Raw genomic sequence first — 17,704 nt, 5'->3', positions numbered from 1 at the left:
GCAGACCAGCAAAAACCGAAGGAATTACATGGGTCAATCACAAAGCTGTAGTTATGTCTCCTGGGCTGTGATTCTTTCTAAAGACAACCAAACCGACAACTGGAAAAATGCTAGGAAAAAAGAAATAAGGGGAATTTTTTTCCACTTAAGCTTTGGAATAATTGCTCTGGCACAACTTCTGCTGCTGCGTATGCTCCGGTCTTGAAATGAGAGCATGGATCTGAGTTATTGTGGAAAAGAGTATTAGTCGAGGACTTTAATTCCTCTTCGTGTTTGGCCAACGCAGCCAGAGGTTGCATTGGGGGTGGAAGGGAGGGAGCAACACATGGACAGATGTGAGGAACAACTGCACAACCTGGGAGTGAGTGTTTCTGACCCAGCCCAGAGGAAAAAGAAGAGCAGACGAGGGAAAATTAGCCAAAATTCTGCAGCTGAAGTAACAGAGGCCAGGAGGTACATGATGACCGACCTCGGGTCATGCACCGTCTGTTGCAGAGCTGAAGATGAGCCTAAAGAAGTAGAGATCTTGAACTCAGTGGTCTTTTATGGTCATTTACTGGAATGTATTTGGGGGAAAACAAAACCAAAACCCCAGCTGGCATTGCTAATTAGTTATTTTACACCAATCTTTGGAGGAGTCGAAAAATTTTGGTGCAGTTTCACATCTGGATGTCTAGAGGGCTTCTAGAGCAGAGTGATGATGTGTGCCTGGTTTAGAGGTATGCAAACCTAAAACTCTAGATAATTGGGGGGTTTGGGGGGGTAAAAAAATACACGTGTAAAGCCCCATACAAGTAGTTCAAAAAAGGGTCACGATGATAAATAGGTAAGCCAAGTAATGTGCACCAGCCACCCATCACCACTAAAATAAGGCTCTTCTTTTGTCATCACGGCAAGGTTTATTGCTCTCTGGGTGCTCAGGACCAGACCTGAGCTGGCAAAGCTGGGACTAATGGACCCTGCATCCGACTAAGCGGCTGTCAGAAGCAGGCGGTTGATAAATGATGCTGACTCCCATTACCGCTGCACACATCGCCGTGTCTCTCTTCTAAATCACTCAGGAGAAGCTTATGGTTGCTCAAGAAATATGCAATCTTCTACAGTTGGCTGGATTGCCGTATAGAAGCTTTTTTTCCTGACTTGCACTAAAAATACAGCAAATCTTCATCAAATCTACACTTTTTAAATGCCTATAGTTTAGCAGGGGCCTGTCAATACTATTCTGCATGCCTGCTATGTCCTGGTTGTTCTATAGGAACCTGAGAAAAAAGAAGGAAAAAAAAAAATGAGAAAAATAAAATTCATAATGCGGAGTTATTCCTTATGTTCATGATTTTTTTTCTTCCAATGGGATGGGTTCTGCTTTGAACCTGAAAGGCTTTAGAGCTGTTAAAAACTACTTTTGTGCATCCACACATAAGCGTACGGTACATATAGTTGCTGTGAAGGTGTATGGTGTCTCAAATACTGAATTCAGGACCTCATAATTTTTTAGAAAAAATTTTCCTGTGCGATGTCTCAAAGCACTCCAGGCTCTTTCATTCTAAAAATAATATATGTAGAGTTCATGTTAATTCTGGATGGGGATACTTTGGAGAGTTGGAAGAACATACTTTTTTTTTTTAAAAAAAAAAAAAGTTATTTGCTCATATTAAAAAATAAAAGCAGTAGTAGCAATAAAAATTAATTGGATTGTTTCAAAGGTACAATATATTAGTGCAATTTTGAGGATTTTTTTTTTTCCCTTTTTTCTTCAATTCTGCCACCAAAATGTCTTACAATAGAGAAGGAAAAATGCAGCTTGGATCGGTAGGATTTTTTCCAACACATGGAGTAAGATGCACGTCCAGTATCACTGTTTCAAGAGTGAGTCGCAAGTCTTAAAAGCATATGATGAAAATTATGATTTTTGTAGACAGCTTGACTTTCTTCCAAACACCGTAAACCAATTCCTACAGAAGACTTCTCAAAGTAATCCAGTTGAAAATCTATCTCAGAAGAGATAACCTTTCTAAAAGAGCAAGGCTTGGGGTTATTTTGGTGGCAAATAAATAGCTTTTTTTTCCGCGGCGTGGATTCGGGGACAGATCCTCACTTTTACTGTGAAGGGTCATGGCTCTGCTGGTCTTGGAGCGGTGATTTCTGCTAGCTCGCGGTCTCTTCGTTAGCACTTATAGCACCAGCCATTAACAGTGTGAGATAAAGAAGACTAGAGCCCAGTGGCACAGGCTGCCCAGGGAGGTGGTGGAATCGCCATCCCGGGGGGTATTTAAAAGATGGGCAGATGTGGTGCTGAGGGATATGGCTTAGTGGTGGGGTGGGCAGTGTTAGGTTGATGGTTGGGCTCGATGATCTTAAAGTTCCCTCCCAACCTAGACGATTCTATGATTCTAAGCAGGAAAGGGAGTTATATTCCTTTTTCTGTGTAATTAAATGAATACCTTGTACCACCATTTTCTTCTAGCAGCCAAATATTAGTTGATGCAAATACATCGTATAACCCTTTAACAGCAAGCTGGGAAAAGGAGAGGGAGAAGCAATGATGTGTAGCACGCTGTGCATCTTTGGTAGGCATGGTCTGCCATATAGCCAACCTATGTCTGAGCAAAACTTTGGGGCACCTGACATTGTAAAATGTTGTGCGGTTCCCTGCGGTTTAGGTTGCTCAAGTGGTTCTTTATCTTTTTTTTTTTTGCATTGAAACAAATATCGGTGGCATATTAGCAGAAGAGGTGTTCACTTTGGTAAACGATGCATCAGTTTCCATGAAAATCTTTGAATTGCACCTTTTTTTTTTTTTTCCCAGCTTGCACCTAATATTGTTATATCTGTGGTGGTTTTTTTAGGAGGAGTACAGAGCAGAAGGAATTAGCTGGCACAACATCGACTACATAGACAACTCCAGCTGCATCAACCTGATCAGTAAGAAGCCAACGGGCCTGCTCCATCTGCTGGATGAGGAAAGCAAGTGAGTAGGAAACTGTTGGTTTTGCTAACGATATTTGTTTTTTCACTTAGAAAATGTTTATCCTTAAGTCTTACCTCTTGTGATTCTTCGCAGAAAGATGCTAATAGCTCTCCAGGCAGATTTATCTTGTCTCTCTCGTTTTGTTTCCGAGGTGGTAACGCAAAAAGTGGAGAATCAGCAAGCTGAGCAAAAAGCCGTAACAAATAATAATTAAAGTTCTATTTCAAGAATTTCTTCCATTAAAGGGAAGGGCAAAGGTTTCCTTGGCTTCTCTCCTCATTCTCTCACTGTCTGTTGAGGTGTAATGATGTGAAGACGCTTGAAGCTGAGCTGAGTGGAGAATCCAAGCACATGAGTTAAAGCAGGTTGTGTGGGTGCTGAGATTGAGATATAAGGTGGATTTATCAATTTACTTTTAAAAATTAAGCCAGCGTGAACCGAGGGCAGAGGCTGCAGGGCTTCATGCACATCAGGGACATGGCTGAGGTTTGCACCCTTAGTTATTTATGTCCATCCCGCTTGTCTCGGTAGAAATTATCAGATGAGCTTGTGGCTTCTGGATCTGGAAACATCTGAGTGTAAGGGACCTCCCATTGGATGCACGTGCCGGTTTTCTGTGTGTGAAGGGCAGGGAAAGTCCAGGTGGATTTGCTGGTGTCACCTCGGATCCATGTGGCTCCGGTCCAGGGCACGAGCTCTCCTCCCACCATTTGCTTGCAGATTTCTCCTCCATTTCTTGTCTTGTTGACCAGATGCACCGCAGCGGTAATGCTGTCCCAGTGATACTACGCTAGGCTAAACAGCTTAAATTAGGCAAAGTTGTGAAATATATCCCCAAGTTGGAGATTTACATGAAGTTTGAGGATGGAGGATTGGCTTGGTCTTACCAAGAGGCTCCGCTCAAGCTCTCTGTCCATTTTCTTCCTCTCTCCTATGCCAGGATCAGTCAGGTAACTCCTGAAATGGAAGTGAGATTTGTAGGCAAAACAGCTCAATATTTCCTAAAATGTGTGAATACCCCATAGATACAGGAGAAGTCTAAGCCTCAAAACCAATGACAGAACCTTGGGGTTTCACATAAACGCAGCTACTCTGAATAATTTCCATGCAATGGGCATACAATGCAGTATACCACAATAAAAATACACCTATTTGTGCTTTTATAACTGATTTCAGACCAGTACTAAATCAATTAAGAGTTCTTCAGACAACGGATATACCTTGTACTTGTGTATAACCACACGACAGCATACAAAACAGTGCTTGCTTAGTATCTGCAGGCACAGAAGTGGAAGCTCCGAATATCTCTTATTTTCCCATTTGCAGTCAAGAAAGAAGTGTAAAAGCTTTTTTGTTGAGTTTACGGCTGTCTTCTTTTTATATTCTTTCCACTCAGTTTTCCTCAAGCCACAAACCAGACACTGCTGGACAAGTTTAAGCGTCAACACGAAGGGAACTCCTACATTGAATTTCCAGCGGTCATGGAGCCGGCTTTCATCATCAAACACTATGCGGGCAAAGTGAAGTACGGAGTGAAGGTCTGTCACCCAGCTGTTCCCCAGCAGTTGTTTTCATTTAAATCATCTAGCTGTGATGGGGAAGGAGAGCCCCAAAGGCTCCACGGAGATGTTTTGGAGAGGACTTGGCTAGAGAAGAGACACGAGGGTCGGGAGAGAAGTGTTGGGTGAAAAGCTTGGCTGAAATGACAAGGTGGTGGGGATTGTGTCTTCCTGTTCTCCTCCACATTGCAAGCTCTGTGTGTATTTAGGGGAAGAATTTAGGGACTTGCACTGAGGTTAACGCTACATCCCAGCGATGGGTTGAAATAGGGTATGTGGTAGACTTTCTGGGCTTGGTTTGTTTAGAAAACCCAATGTTTTTTGCATCGTTAGCCATTTTTTAATACAGGTTACCTGTGCATAGGTCTCAGCGTCTCACTGTTGGAGGTACTTCTTAAAATCCCATGCAAACAATGTCAAAGTTGACCTGATTTATATTCATGCCAGGCATTAGCAGAAGCACTTCTGGTGGGCAGGTGAGCCTCTATGAGAAACAGCCTCAGGATTTACGACTGCAAATCTGTAATGGTGATTCTGACGCAATAAATGCAGAAACAAACTTCAGCATCAGCTTCGAGATGCTTCAGAGAGCAGTGCTTTGGGATAAAACATTTATCTTCTGGACAGAAAGAGGCGTCTAACATGGGGGCAGAAAAAAAAGATAGATGCAGGATTGAATAGTTGTGCTGTCCCAGGGATAGCCTGGCAGATCTCACCCGGCGTAGCTTGTAGATATTGTTTATTTTCCTCTTTTCTCCCCCTCCTTTTTCTCCTTCCCTAGGATTTCCGTGAGAAAAACACCGATCATATGCGCCCGGACATTGTAGCTCTCTTACGAAGCAGCAAAAACGCCTTTATCTGCGGGATGATTGGGATCGACCCGGTGGCCGTGTTCCGCTGGGCAGTCCTACGGGCCTTTTTCAGGGCGATGGTTGCTTTCAGGGAGGCTGGAAAACGATACGTGGAGAAGAAAGCTGGTATGTGTGCCGATCTCCTAATACTAGTACCTGTTTTTCACCAGCAGCATAGATGTAATCTATTACTACAGTATTTTAAGTAGCCTGACTTATTAGGAGCTGTTAATCTATTAAAAAACTCATTAAAATAGTATATACATTGTTGCTACGCAAACCTTATATTTAAAGGTACGTTTGGATTTTACCGCATCGTAAGAAAAGAATTTTGCTTTACTGGCGCTTTAACTTTTCCTTTTTGTAGGATGCGTCGATAGGGAATCCTGAATGATTTGAATAGAAACATAAAATTTATTCGGCAAATAAGGCAAATTATTTTTGCTGGGAATTCTTGAACTGTTGTTACACGTGTGGAGAAAAAAAAAAAAAGGAAATAATTCTTCTCTATAATTTTTCAAGCTGTTCACCCTTTAAGCTGCAAGGGAGCGTGTCTCTTGTCTTGCAAAATTCATTGCTTCGCAGTCATCCGGAACCACCTCATGCCGGCCACGGGGGCATTAAATTAAAGGAAAGTAATGGTGCATCATCATGCTGTGGCACGCAATACCTGGCTGTGCTTTTAGACCATTTCTCTGCATAAAGCAATTTCGGAAAGACGGGTACAAGCTATTACTATTAATTTCTGGGCACAAGAGGGCTTGAAATTCATGACGAAATTAGAGCCTCAGCAGGGAAAATGTCAGCTGAGTTAAAATTAAGCACGGAGCCGCCCCGTGAATTATTTTTTTTTTAGTTGGAGAGGTGTGCATCAAGGAGAGCCAAGGAGCTTGGGTCGAGGAATGTAGATATGGAATCCGTACAAGTGGAAAGAATAATTTTCTTGTTGCAAATCTGAAGGAGGGAGACAAAAATCAGCTTTCAGCTCTTGAGGCTCTTCCTCTCGAACCGCTCAGATGTGACGTAAGAGAAGAGATGTTTCTCATGAAGATGGGTCTCTTCGGCACATCAAGGCAGCATCTAAAGACAGCGGCATTTTGAAACGCCGGGAGGTCGATGGCAGAGACATTTGGCATCAGGAGAAATATCACTGAAAAGAGTTGGCTTTGGAAATCCCTATTTGCATTTTCTTAGCATCACCTTTTTTTATCTCGCATAAAGCCCAGGCTGATCTAAAGCAAGCCAGTCAAGGAGATAAAAAATATCTTGTCTTGGGAAGTAAGAGCTAATTTCAAGCCCTGCTTCGCTTTCTGTGTCTGGCAATCGGCCGTGCCTGCCGTGCTTGTCTCCTCACTAGCCAGCTCTCCGCTTTTCAGTCTTGAATTTGTGGCATTAACTTGCTTATATCTATATATAATCAATATATAGGTATAGAACAAAGTCCAGGAGGTTTTCAGACAATTCTGGGAGACTTCTCGCACCGCCTGCTTTTTCCATACCAAAACTAACACAGTAGTGGCTGAGTTTCTAAACTTCTTCAGGCACACGTTGCTGCTGTTTTATTTATCTGGGGTCCTTTCGCCTGCTTTCAAATGGTGGTGTGCCTTGTAACCTTTGGGTTTTGAGGCAAAAAGAAAGAAAAAAACCCACCCCGATCCCTTCAAAAAGCTGGATAAGGTTTATGTTAAACTTCCTGGCAATCTTCAGATAAGTCATACCCTTAATTTCTATGTGCATCTTCGGCCTAAATTGGGAAAAGTCATGAGAAAGTCACGATTATATAGGCAGAGCTAGTGGGAGGAGATTACCTAAGTCTAATTCCCATACTGAGATACACCTTACCCGTTGGGAAAGCTTGCCCTAGAAGCGATGACGGAGCTGGGACCACTCGTTCAGCTGCCTCTGAACTCTTTGGAGAGGTACCCATCATCTCCTAGCATGACTTCTGGCCAGGTAGTGGTAGCGCTTAGCAAGGTGAGATCCGGAGCAGTGTTTTCATAGAATCATAGAATAGTTTCGGTTGGAAGGGACCTTCAAAGGTCATCTAATCCACCCTTCCTGCAGGGACATCTTCAACTAGATCAGGTTGCTCAGAGCCTCGTCCAACCTGACCTTTTAATCATGCTTTTGTTGGCGAGGCCTTGTGCCCACCTCCCGGTCACTTGTCTTAAATTCCACCCGTCTTGCCAAAGCACCACAAAGCAGATGGCTGTAGAAGAGGTGGACCTGAGCAGAAGGCTTGGCCGGTGTCTGGATGGTGGGGTGGGCTGGTGTGGCACGGCACGTCCACTACCAGATGCTGGTGGTTGCTCCTGCTCCCCAAAATAATGCACAAAAACCCCAAACTGATGCTTTGCATCTATGGCAGAAGGCATTTGTGCACTAGTAAAGAATCACTAAAATTACTCCATCTCAATAGACAGAAGCAGACAACCAAAGACAGCATATGTTTTAGGTTTATTTTGGGTTTTTACCAAACATTGCTCACTTTAATTAGCCTGATCCGAATGCCTTACTGCCCACGGACGTGAAGCTTTTAATAAAATTATGGTAGATTAGCTGAGAATAACTTCACACACGTACGTTCATCCAAGTGTGCACGCTTAATATTTGTACATAATTTTTTAAAAGGCGTGCTGCCCCGTTCTTGGTTTCTGAGGTCCCATCTGCTGCTGCTGCCATCCATCAGGCAGGTGTAATTAATGAGTAGGAAAATATCTGAGGCATGCTTTTTTTTTTTTTATTTAAGGCTCTTTGCACTCCTTTGTCTTAACCCCAAATATGTCTCCCTCGCTTTTACCTGTCTGCAGACCTGTCCGATTCACGCTTGCAATACCCAACGGGGGTTTTAATGAAAAATCTCCAGCTTATGTATAAGCAGCTCTGCAAAAATTTGATCTGCTTTCTTTTTGTATCATCCTATCGGTTATCTTCTCCGTGCCAGCAGTGCCAACCTTGTGCTACAAATGCTTCTGTAAAGATAATCAGCATTTTTTCCTGCTGGTTTTAGGGACTCTCCTTTTTTTCGTGTGCTCTTAATATCCTCCTAGTGCAGCTTTTAGTGACTGTGCCGTTGTCCTCCTTAACCTGGAGGTGAAGAGCAGCAAAGCGGTGTCACAGTGAACTTCGTTGGGTACCTTTCTTTTCTGCCTGAGAAATACCTCTTACGGTGCTGCCAACCCTCCTCGGGTGAAACATGCCGGGATCCGGCGAGATGCAATTAGCTGAAGGGTGGACTTTTTCAATAATTTGGGGGTTTTTTTCAAATTATTGTTACTATTGAGTTTATCAGGGAAGATTGAGATAGTCCAAAAAGAACTACGTGTTTGAACGAGATTTGTTAATGAACTTTGATTAAAGGAACACTATCAAGCGTTTCAGGAAATAAATTTGGCTGATTGACATTTTTTTGCTATTTCATCTATATGAATTTATTACGCTGAAAACTCTAATTCTTTATTAGCAAAAAATTGACAGAGAACTGGTGATGTTCATATAAACCAGGCTGTGGAGACTCCCAGCTTTCTCATCTTCGTTTTGCTGGACATGAACCTAAATCCTCGCTCTGAAGAAGGGTTCGTGGTCCTGGGGCTGTGCCGTCCCTCGATGGGCTCTGCATTTGCATTCGGCCAACAAGGGTTGCTCCTTGGCTCACCTACGCGATAACGCCTTCCCCAGAACAATCCCATTGACTTCTGCACATTTATTCCTGAGGCTGGGCACCAAAAAAACAACCCCCACGAAAGAATAATAAAAAACCCCCACAACTGTGTTTGCCAAATAACGGTGATAGCAACCCAAAAATTGGTCTTTGGGGTCTCACTGACCCACACAAAGTGGTGTTAATGCCAGGAAGATGCCCCTTGACAGTGTTCTATTGGAAAGTTCAGATTGGTCCTTTCTGATGATTTAACGCGTTGGTATGAAATGCTTCCGTACGTGCTGACACAAAGTAACTCCTCGGTGACCTCATCACACCTCAACGGGACCATGACGTATCCCTTGACTTGGCCATTTAAGCAATGATGGAGAGGTGCTGCCTGTTGGCACAGTGTCACCTGTGGAACCCCTCCTCCACCCTGTGGTCAGATCTGAGCTGTCAAAAGTACTCATGGGATGGTTTCTTCCAACTTTTCACCTCAAACCCATCCTACCTAACTCCAGACTGCGTCCTCTGCCTTTGAGGAGTACAGAACCCTCGTTTAATACAAATAATTTCTGTTTTTCCTTTTAATTATCAATATCTGAGCAAAACATGGCACTGGGATGCGAGATGAGAATTCGAGGTGGCCGCGTCTGGGAGCATCTGCACAGGGAATTGTGGATAATGCCTGGCAGAGGCACAGAAAGGATTTTAAAAAGCAGTTAATAAAAGTAAAGATTTATCCAATGATCTGTTTTTTGCCCAAATAATCTTAGAGTGTTTCTAAAGTGATTATGCTCTGGCTAATAAGGATTAGAAGTGGGGCTGGGACGCGGTCCAGCCCATCGCTCCTGTGCCATGGCGCCGTGTCAGGAGGAAACCGAGGTTAAATTGTGTCGAGCGCGAAAAACGTGTGACCCTCGAGCTCTCGCGTCCTTCGGGCTTGTTCTTTACCCTCTCCTGATTTCTGCTTATATAATCTTTCTCTTCTCTCCATTTTTTTTTTTGTTGTTTTTATTTTGCTTCCCAAGGGCATGATGATGCAGTGCCATGTGCGGTTTTGAAAAGTGTGGATAGTTTTAGCTTTCTCCATCACCCAGTCCATCAGAGGAGCTTAGAGATCCTGCAGAGATGCAAGGAGGAGAAGTACAGTAAGGCTCCACCACCTGCCCTCCCTCTGATATGACACTCACATGCCAAGAAACGGAAACCAGGTGCATTCAGCATAGAAAGGGTAAAAAAAAAAACAACCACCCGAGGAGCCTTCCGGGATCAAACCGGCTGCCTTAGAGCAATTTTGAGCCTATCGGGAAATTATTAGGCAGAGTTTGAAGAGTAAAATTAAATGCAAACCCACGTCTCTTGAGAGATGGCATCATTTTGTTGGCGGTTTCCCCGTTTACTCACTGACCTTAAGTCGGGACGCTGATGCTATGGGTATTTTTGGTGTGTTTTATTGTTGTTATCACATGTATGATAATAAGTTCAGAGCACCACAGTCCAGTAGGAATATTCCTGATAGAAGGCACGTGGCTGATACAGCTGGAATTTGACGTTATTTAGAGTTCATTGGACTTGAAAAAATAACTTTAGCTTGTGAAAATATTGTCTCCGAGGGCTTGGACTTAAAACTGAAGCATTTGGCAATGTTATTTTACCAAATGAGTTGGATAAAGATGCACTTGGTCTCCGTTTCTTCCTCCTCACTCCTCTGTCACATAATAAACTCATCCTGCATGACAACACGGACACTTCTGCTACTATATTTTTATATAGTTGGTGCTCGTATCTTTAGATATATCATTTTTCTGCCATTATTCTCTTTCTTCACGTTGCGCATTAAAGCTTACAGAAATAGAGCGCTGCTATATGCAGTCTCCAAAGGCAAATGCTAACTTAAACGTCGGGCAACTTAGGCGTAAATGCAAACCACCCAGGGTTTTTTCTGCAGAGCCGAGCACGGTAAGTACAGTAAATGCATGTTAAGTCTTCACAAATATGCTTTTCCTGCCAGAAACCTTATGTGGGATTTCCATGCTTCCTGCAGCACGTAGCATCGGGGGAGCAGAGGTGTTTTAATTCTTAGTTTAGACTTTAATTTTTAATTTAGAGGACGTTGTTTTTTCCTACAAGTTCCCACTATTGCTACAAGGAAATATAAAGCAGTCAGACAAACACAGCGATGGATTTTAAGTGGTGCTGTGCTAAGTGACCTTACTCATACTACTAAGAAACTATTGAAAAGGAAGGTGATTGTCAGTAGAGTCAGAGAGTTTTAATTGCAATTAGTTAATTAATTAGTTTTTTTTAATTTGTAAGTTAGCTCAGCGACATGGGAAGTTTGGGGGGTTTACCTTGCGGTTGTGTAAGTGTGAAGAGGGAAATTCATACAACTCAAGAGACACTCAGAGCTGGAATTTAACGTGGAGCAGTGAAGTTGAGCTCAGAGTTGAGCTCAACGTGTTGATACCTCACTTAGCACAGACGAGTCGGCACAGTTCGGTCTCGCTTAGGCTCAAACCAGCGCATGGATCCGAGAGTGACATTGCTGTGGTTTGTGAATTGGCCGAGAGCATCCGACCTGACAAACGAGTCAGTCATGTTCTGTGTTCAGAAATCATTCGCATCTTCCCATGGGCCGTGCTGCTGCAAGCTGCTTCCCCAGGCTGCGTTTCTGTGGCCGGATAAACCGGGCTTTGGAGCCCGTATAATTTTTGGGCCCTGAATTTAGTGGGCTTGGGGGCCCCGGAGGCGAGGATGCTCGGGCTGAGGTTAGCCCCGGAGACTCGGCTTTTCTCACAAGTCAGATGAGGTTACATCCATGTCATCCTTGAGAGGGGGACCAAATAGGTCATCTCCTTGTCTTGAATTGTGCAATTAGTTCCAGCTATGCACAAAGAGAGAAAACTAATTGATTTGATGAATATATTGAAATGCCCTTTAGGTCACTCAGTATTCAGCTTGTGTAGCCAACTGATTGCCCTTCCCTTCCCATCTCAGCTGCTTTGCCGGTGTCTTTGAGTCTATCGATTAATTTGTGATCTTCCACCAGAGCGAGGCAGTGGGTTTAGACATCTCTGAGTTCAAGACCAAAGCTCTGCGGGTTGCCGTTCGTGAGCAGGGAATAGACTGGGATTACCCAAAGCTCTTCCCAGTGAGGGCAAAGACGTGTTAGGCAAATCAGTCTGTCTTTCTGAAACACTGTGGCTGAAGAAAAGGGAATGTGCTTGAAAAACCGGAACAATTTTATTCATGAAAGGTAAAGTAGGTCAGCCTGCATCTGACCTGGGCAAAGGGAATGAGTGGTTTCCGCTCATACCACTGTTCCTTGTGTGCAGTGTACTAATATATACAATTTAATAGCCTGTATTCACTATACGGAATTTTCAAAGCCATGTGTGATTAATGAGGTTAAATCTAAAACCTTTTTGCCTTTCAGTTTTAAAAAAACCCTCTCTCTTTCCCAGAAGAGGGACTACATCAATATGACAACTTTTATTTGGCTTTGGCATGTATGTATTTCTTATGTTAAGATCCAAATGATGGCACAATGTATAAAAGTCTTTCTTTTTTTTTTGTCTTTTTTTTTGGTATGTCTAAAGCACTCTTTACCCCAGCTTGTGCACCATCACTTTTACTAATCAAAAAAGTCCCTTAAGGTGCTAAGCTGGCAGAATTACAGTGCTGTTTTAATGCAGCTGTTATCTGGAAGCCTGAAATAGAAATTCCCTTTTCCCGAGCGGTGCAAGGTGCGGATGCAGTAATATTTTGATACAACCTCATCTCCATAACGTCGGCCCAATTTGTTGGGTTAGTTGGGGCTTTTGGCTTTTTCTTTCAGGGATTGCTTTGGCGGGGAGTGCAGGGAAGTGAAGGAGAACGAATTTGCTCCAAAAAGAAGGGCATAGACTAAAAAAAAAAAAAATCTTAGGAATACCACTGAAAGGTCATTTTTCATTAAAAGTTTTAGGTTGTAGAAGCCTTCTGTGCCTTAATGGGGAAGTATTCAGGCACGTATATAATATAAAAAGTAGACGCAGCTAGATGTTAGGTGCTTTCTTAGTGTAAAATGAGCTACAAAAAATACTAATGCAGTATTTTAAGCGGATTCCTGATTATTCTCATTTTTTCCCCCTTTACAATTGGGTTTCTGTGCTCTAAACAAGCAATTTTGGCACAGAAGCGTCAGTCTTGAAAGAGACAAAAGAGCGCTCCCAGGGCAAGAAAGAAATGTGACCAAAAATGGCTTAAATGGCAAAAACAGGGATTTAAAAGAGAGTTGTGAACTGTAAGCATAGCCAGGCACTCAGGGAGATTATCTGGCTTGCTTTCCAAAAATCTCCAGAGTTGGAGATCGCGAAACCTTCTCAGCAGAAGGGATTTGGTCCTGCCTTGGAGCACAGGCAGCATCAAAGACGACCTGTGGCAGCACATTCCCACATTTTCTTTTGCTCAGGTTTCTAGGATATTTGGACACCTTTGGATACAATAACTTAACCAAGTGGACCATCAGCCTTTTCAGCCGTCTCCTGGCTGATGTTCAGGCTTCAAGACAAGCTGTTACAGTATCTCAACAAGTAAAAGAGGACAGTCGATGTCCCATTAAAGGGATGTCGCCTGTTGAGGTTTGGTAGGAATTCATCTTCTCATTAGACATTTCAGGCTCTGAGGAATGGCAGACCAGCAGGACAGACTCTGGTCTCTGCGTATTTGCTTTGTGTTCATCTTCAGAGTAAAAAGATCCTCAGGACACCTTTTAGCTGAGCATCTGGGCTGTTATTAAATAGGAAAATGGTAAATGTGGGGAGTACGAGATATGCTATTGCTTCTTCCTATTCTGTTACAAACTATGGTTTAAACTTCTTTCTTTTTAGAGAGGGCTTTTTTGCAATGTTTTTTTCCGCTGCAGAAATCTCAGGGTAAAGGAATATACTATTTTTCCCATGTTCAGGTGAGCGCTGCGATGTTTCCTGTCTCACTGCAGCGATTTCAAGACAGTTAAAAAATTGCTTGGCTGCGTTCACGTCAAATTCAAGCTTATCGGGTCTTTAAATATCTGTAGTTTACTGACTTGAAAACTGTTTTGTTGTCTACAAAAATTGTCTTCTGTCTTCCTAAATGCTTGGTTACAAAACATTTACACTTCGGGGAAGATAACATCTTCAAATGTCTGCTTCTGTAACCATGCATGATAACTTCCTTGGCTTTTTATTAAATAGAAATTACTCTAAAACTACCTCTATCAAAGCGTATGGGTTCGATAGCCAATAAAGCCTCTCTGCGCAGTATATACTACTCGCTATACATGTCCCTGTCCATATATCTGTAGGAAGGGAAGAAGTGTGCGAGGAATAAATGACCATTTTTCCAAGCACCTGACTTCTGCCTGGGTGTTCTGCCCATGCAAGCAACTGGGTTGTCCCGTGCCCAGCTGAGAGCTTAGTAATATTCTGGACACGGGTGGCTGGTCCCCCCCGTCACAGCAACCTCTTCCTTATCACCGTTTGCTTACTGGCTGGGACAAGGTGTCCCTAACACAACGTGCATGTGTGGGAGGGGAATTAGTAGGCTTGAGCAAACAGCGTTACTCATAAGGGTGATGACTCTGCGGCGGAGAGGTAGAACTTCGTAGACGATGGGTATGTCGGCATCCTTGGCACCCTTGTATGCCCAGCATGTGCCACGACACGTACATGCTCCTCCTCGCTGTAGTCAATGCTAAGCTATGGCTGTGCTAATTGCCTTTTGGTGAAGAGCCAATTAGAAACGTCTTTTTTTGTTGGTTTTTTTTTTTTTTTTTCATGTGCTGCTTTAGGTATTACTCGGAAGATCCCGCGGACACCGCTCTCAGATCTCCAGGGAGTCAATACCATCAACGAGAGGACCCAGCGGTAAGTCTCTTTTTTTTTTTTTTTTTTTTCATGTTGGCAGGGCAAGGAAATCTGGCATGGGAGAGCACTGTCTGTTGTTACAAAGGACTGTATTAATGTTTCTCCTAGCTTGCGTATTCATTTTGTCTTCGCTTCGTTTTTTCTCTGCTATGTGATCGTATCTAAATATCTTTACCTGACTTAACGGCAGGCGGGGAAAGCAACTTTCCTCCATCAAAGGTGGCGATTGTAGGTGGTATGGTGTACAAGGTTGGTAAGAAGCTTGCAAAAAAAAAATAATGAATGTGCTGATATCAAAGGAATAAAAGTTTACCAAGGATTTTTCTGGAGTGAAAAACCCAATTATGTGTTTGAGTGCAGAACTGCACAAAAGCCATGTGATAGCGGCTCTAGGCAGCACTGAGTGTGGAGGACCTGGGAAGTTATGGGGCTTGAGATGGTACTGTGTCAAACGTTCGCTTGTTTTTGAGGGAAAGAAGCATGTTAACTTCAAAAAGGTTCAATTTTTACAGGTTTTATGTACAGTTTTATTTTTTAATCCTTCTTTGAAGGTTCTGGCCATTCAAGCAACTGCTTAATGAGACCTTTTTGTTTGAGAGTCAGGTCTGCAGATCTATGCCTCTTCTGCAAAAGGTTTCCCAAATCCATTTCAGAATTAAGTTGCTTGTGAAGCAAAATGTCGTCTTTTCACAGGGAAATCTGGGTGCTGATCCTCCTCCTTTTCTCCAGCTGCTCTTGTGCTATCCTTCTGCAGGCACCCGATTGTCCAAATACCACCTCTAAAGGGGTGTAGTGCCTCTCTGCTTCGCTCTGAGCAGATGTGTGTGCGCTGGGGAAAGATATGATCAGAGCACCCTCAGCTCCTAAAATGATTGCTTGGAGCTGCAGACATCCAGGTGTAACTTCATAGCTGCTCTGAGTTTCACAAGAAGTCCAAAACAAGTCGAGAGAAATTTGAGACTGTCTCCTGAAACACGTCCATCAGATCCCCTGTGACGGCTCTTGCGTCTCAGTGGGCTTCCCTTCCACACAAAATAAAATATCCTCCAAATATATTAGTAAACCTCATTTTTTACTGGCTTTAATGCCAAATTGCCAAGACAGAAATTAGACACATGTTGTTCCTTTATTTTTTCTAGAGGAGCAAAAGTGGCTTTTATTGTCTGGCTTTGTTCACCACCTGCCCTCTGAGTGCCATCAAGACTAGAATATCCCTCTTGCCCTGAACTTCTTCCCTTTGAGAGTGGTGGTAGCACCCTGCTGAAGGAGAACTGAATATTCTCATATCATTACAAGCTGGCTTATTTTCAGTGGTCGGAAAGGATGTGATTTCCATAAAATTGTTGGATTGAATTCATAAACTTGTTCCGCATCTCGGGTTTGGACAGAAATCAGCTTGCGCAAGTGAACTCACCCCGTCGTGGGAAGGTGATGCAACCCTGGTTGTCCTCACATCAGTCTCTCCCACCCCTCCTTTTCTTTCTCCTCATGCTGTAGCTGCTACAGCTCTCATCTGTCGGTTTACGATGATAGTAGGTACATGGTAACGTTTGAGGCAGAGCAGGTTGGTGTCTCCAGAGGTGACATTCCCTGTTTCTAGCATCTCTGGTTGCGCAGGTTTCCCTAAATGTGATGTAACGTGAAACTTTGTCCCTGTGGAGATCTTCACGCATAGATAAGAGGAGCTCTGCAGTTTTTCTAGCAAGCCTTCAAATCTGAATGTTGGTGCATGAAGAACATCTGTGAAGTGGGATGGGGCTTTTTTTGACCGTACAGCTCCAGCTTTGGAGGCATGTTGTTGCGGCAGCTTGGGCTGCTGGTGTTTTCATAGCCCAAAACACCTCCATTATCTCAGCGAGGGGCTGCTGTAAAGGCAGGGAAACTCCTCCTCTCCCAGGCAGTGAGGGGGATGTATTTATTTACTGTGGAGTTCAGCCTGTGGTCAGCTCTATTTATTTGCCTTAACCCAAGCCAGCGCAGCAGACAAGTTGCCTTAGATAGACGGGATCATGGGCAGCTGCTACTGTGTCTTCCTTCCATCATCCTCAGCAGTTGCATCCTAACAACAGGGTCAGGAAAGACAGTTTATTCCCTTTACTGATATATTTGCAGAAAATGGACTTTTGAAGTTGCCCTAACTCCTGTGTTCTTCCTGCTGTGGTGCCTCAGCAGCACGGTCTGTGAGCTTTGCTTCTCTTGGACGTCATCAGTGACGGGTCCCCAGGTGTCGTCTGTGTCCCTTCCTTCTGAAAGCACAAACTGGGTCTCTCCTAAGATCTCCATCGTACGATTTTGGAGTAGGCAGGTGATTTTGATACCTTTCATTGCAGATGATGTTGATCTGAAGAGTCATATCACACTTAATAAACGTTGGTATTTCAGTTAAATTGCATTTGTCGAGCACGAAAGGGTAAATACAGGGGTGAAGGTAACACGTATAGAAGAGAGATTTACTTATACAGCTTTCCAGCAGATAGACTGGCAAGCGATTTACGGAGCTAAATTAAACAGGAATTTGCTTTCAAAGCCATCTCATGATCATGCGGTCGCTGATAAGTCTGCGTTGTACATCCAACCCACAGGATAGCCCGGGGCTTACTTCTAAAAGCAAATTTGAGGCATGACATCACACAGGAAGTCATTGCGGAGGCTTTAGCGAGCCAAGCGCTCTCCTCTGATCTCAGAAGAAAGCGGATGGGTGGTTTGCACATGCTGGGGGGGAGAAACCGGGCTTCAGCAGAGTGTTGGGAAGCCAGCGTGCCTTGGAAGTGCCTTCACCGGCCGTCGAGTAA

The 17,704-nt window shown here is 43.5% G+C and overlaps 1 protein-coding gene across 1 annotated transcript in view; it reads left to right on the top strand.

Annotated features, from left to right (window-relative positions):
• The window catches only part of MYO9A (myosin IXA), a gene marked incomplete at its 3' end in the record, with an annotated part of 151,229 nt that overhangs the window by 97,861 nt on the left and 35,664 nt on the right, over positions 1 to 17,704 (top strand). Inside the window, exons 11-15 of the mRNA XM_009895571.1 lie at positions 2,847 to 2,968; positions 4,365 to 4,506; positions 5,309 to 5,504; positions 10,053 to 10,172; positions 14,837 to 14,912. Coding sequence (XP_009893873.1) covers positions 2,847 to 2,968; positions 4,365 to 4,506; positions 5,309 to 5,504; positions 10,053 to 10,172; positions 14,837 to 14,912 — 656 coding nt within the window. The remainder of the gene's footprint in view (positions 1 to 2,846; positions 2,969 to 4,364; positions 4,507 to 5,308; positions 5,505 to 10,052; positions 10,173 to 14,836; positions 14,913 to 17,704) is intronic.

Source organism: Charadrius vociferus, unplaced genomic scaffold (assembly GCF_000708025.1).
Source record: "Charadrius vociferus isolate BGI_N301 unplaced genomic scaffold, ASM70802v2 scaffold132, whole genome shotgun sequence".
NCBI lineage: Eukaryota > Metazoa > Chordata > Aves > Charadriiformes > Charadriidae > Charadrius > Charadrius vociferus.
The sequence above is the reverse complement of the archived record's forward strand: the minus strand, read 5'-3'. Positions and strand labels throughout refer to the sequence as shown.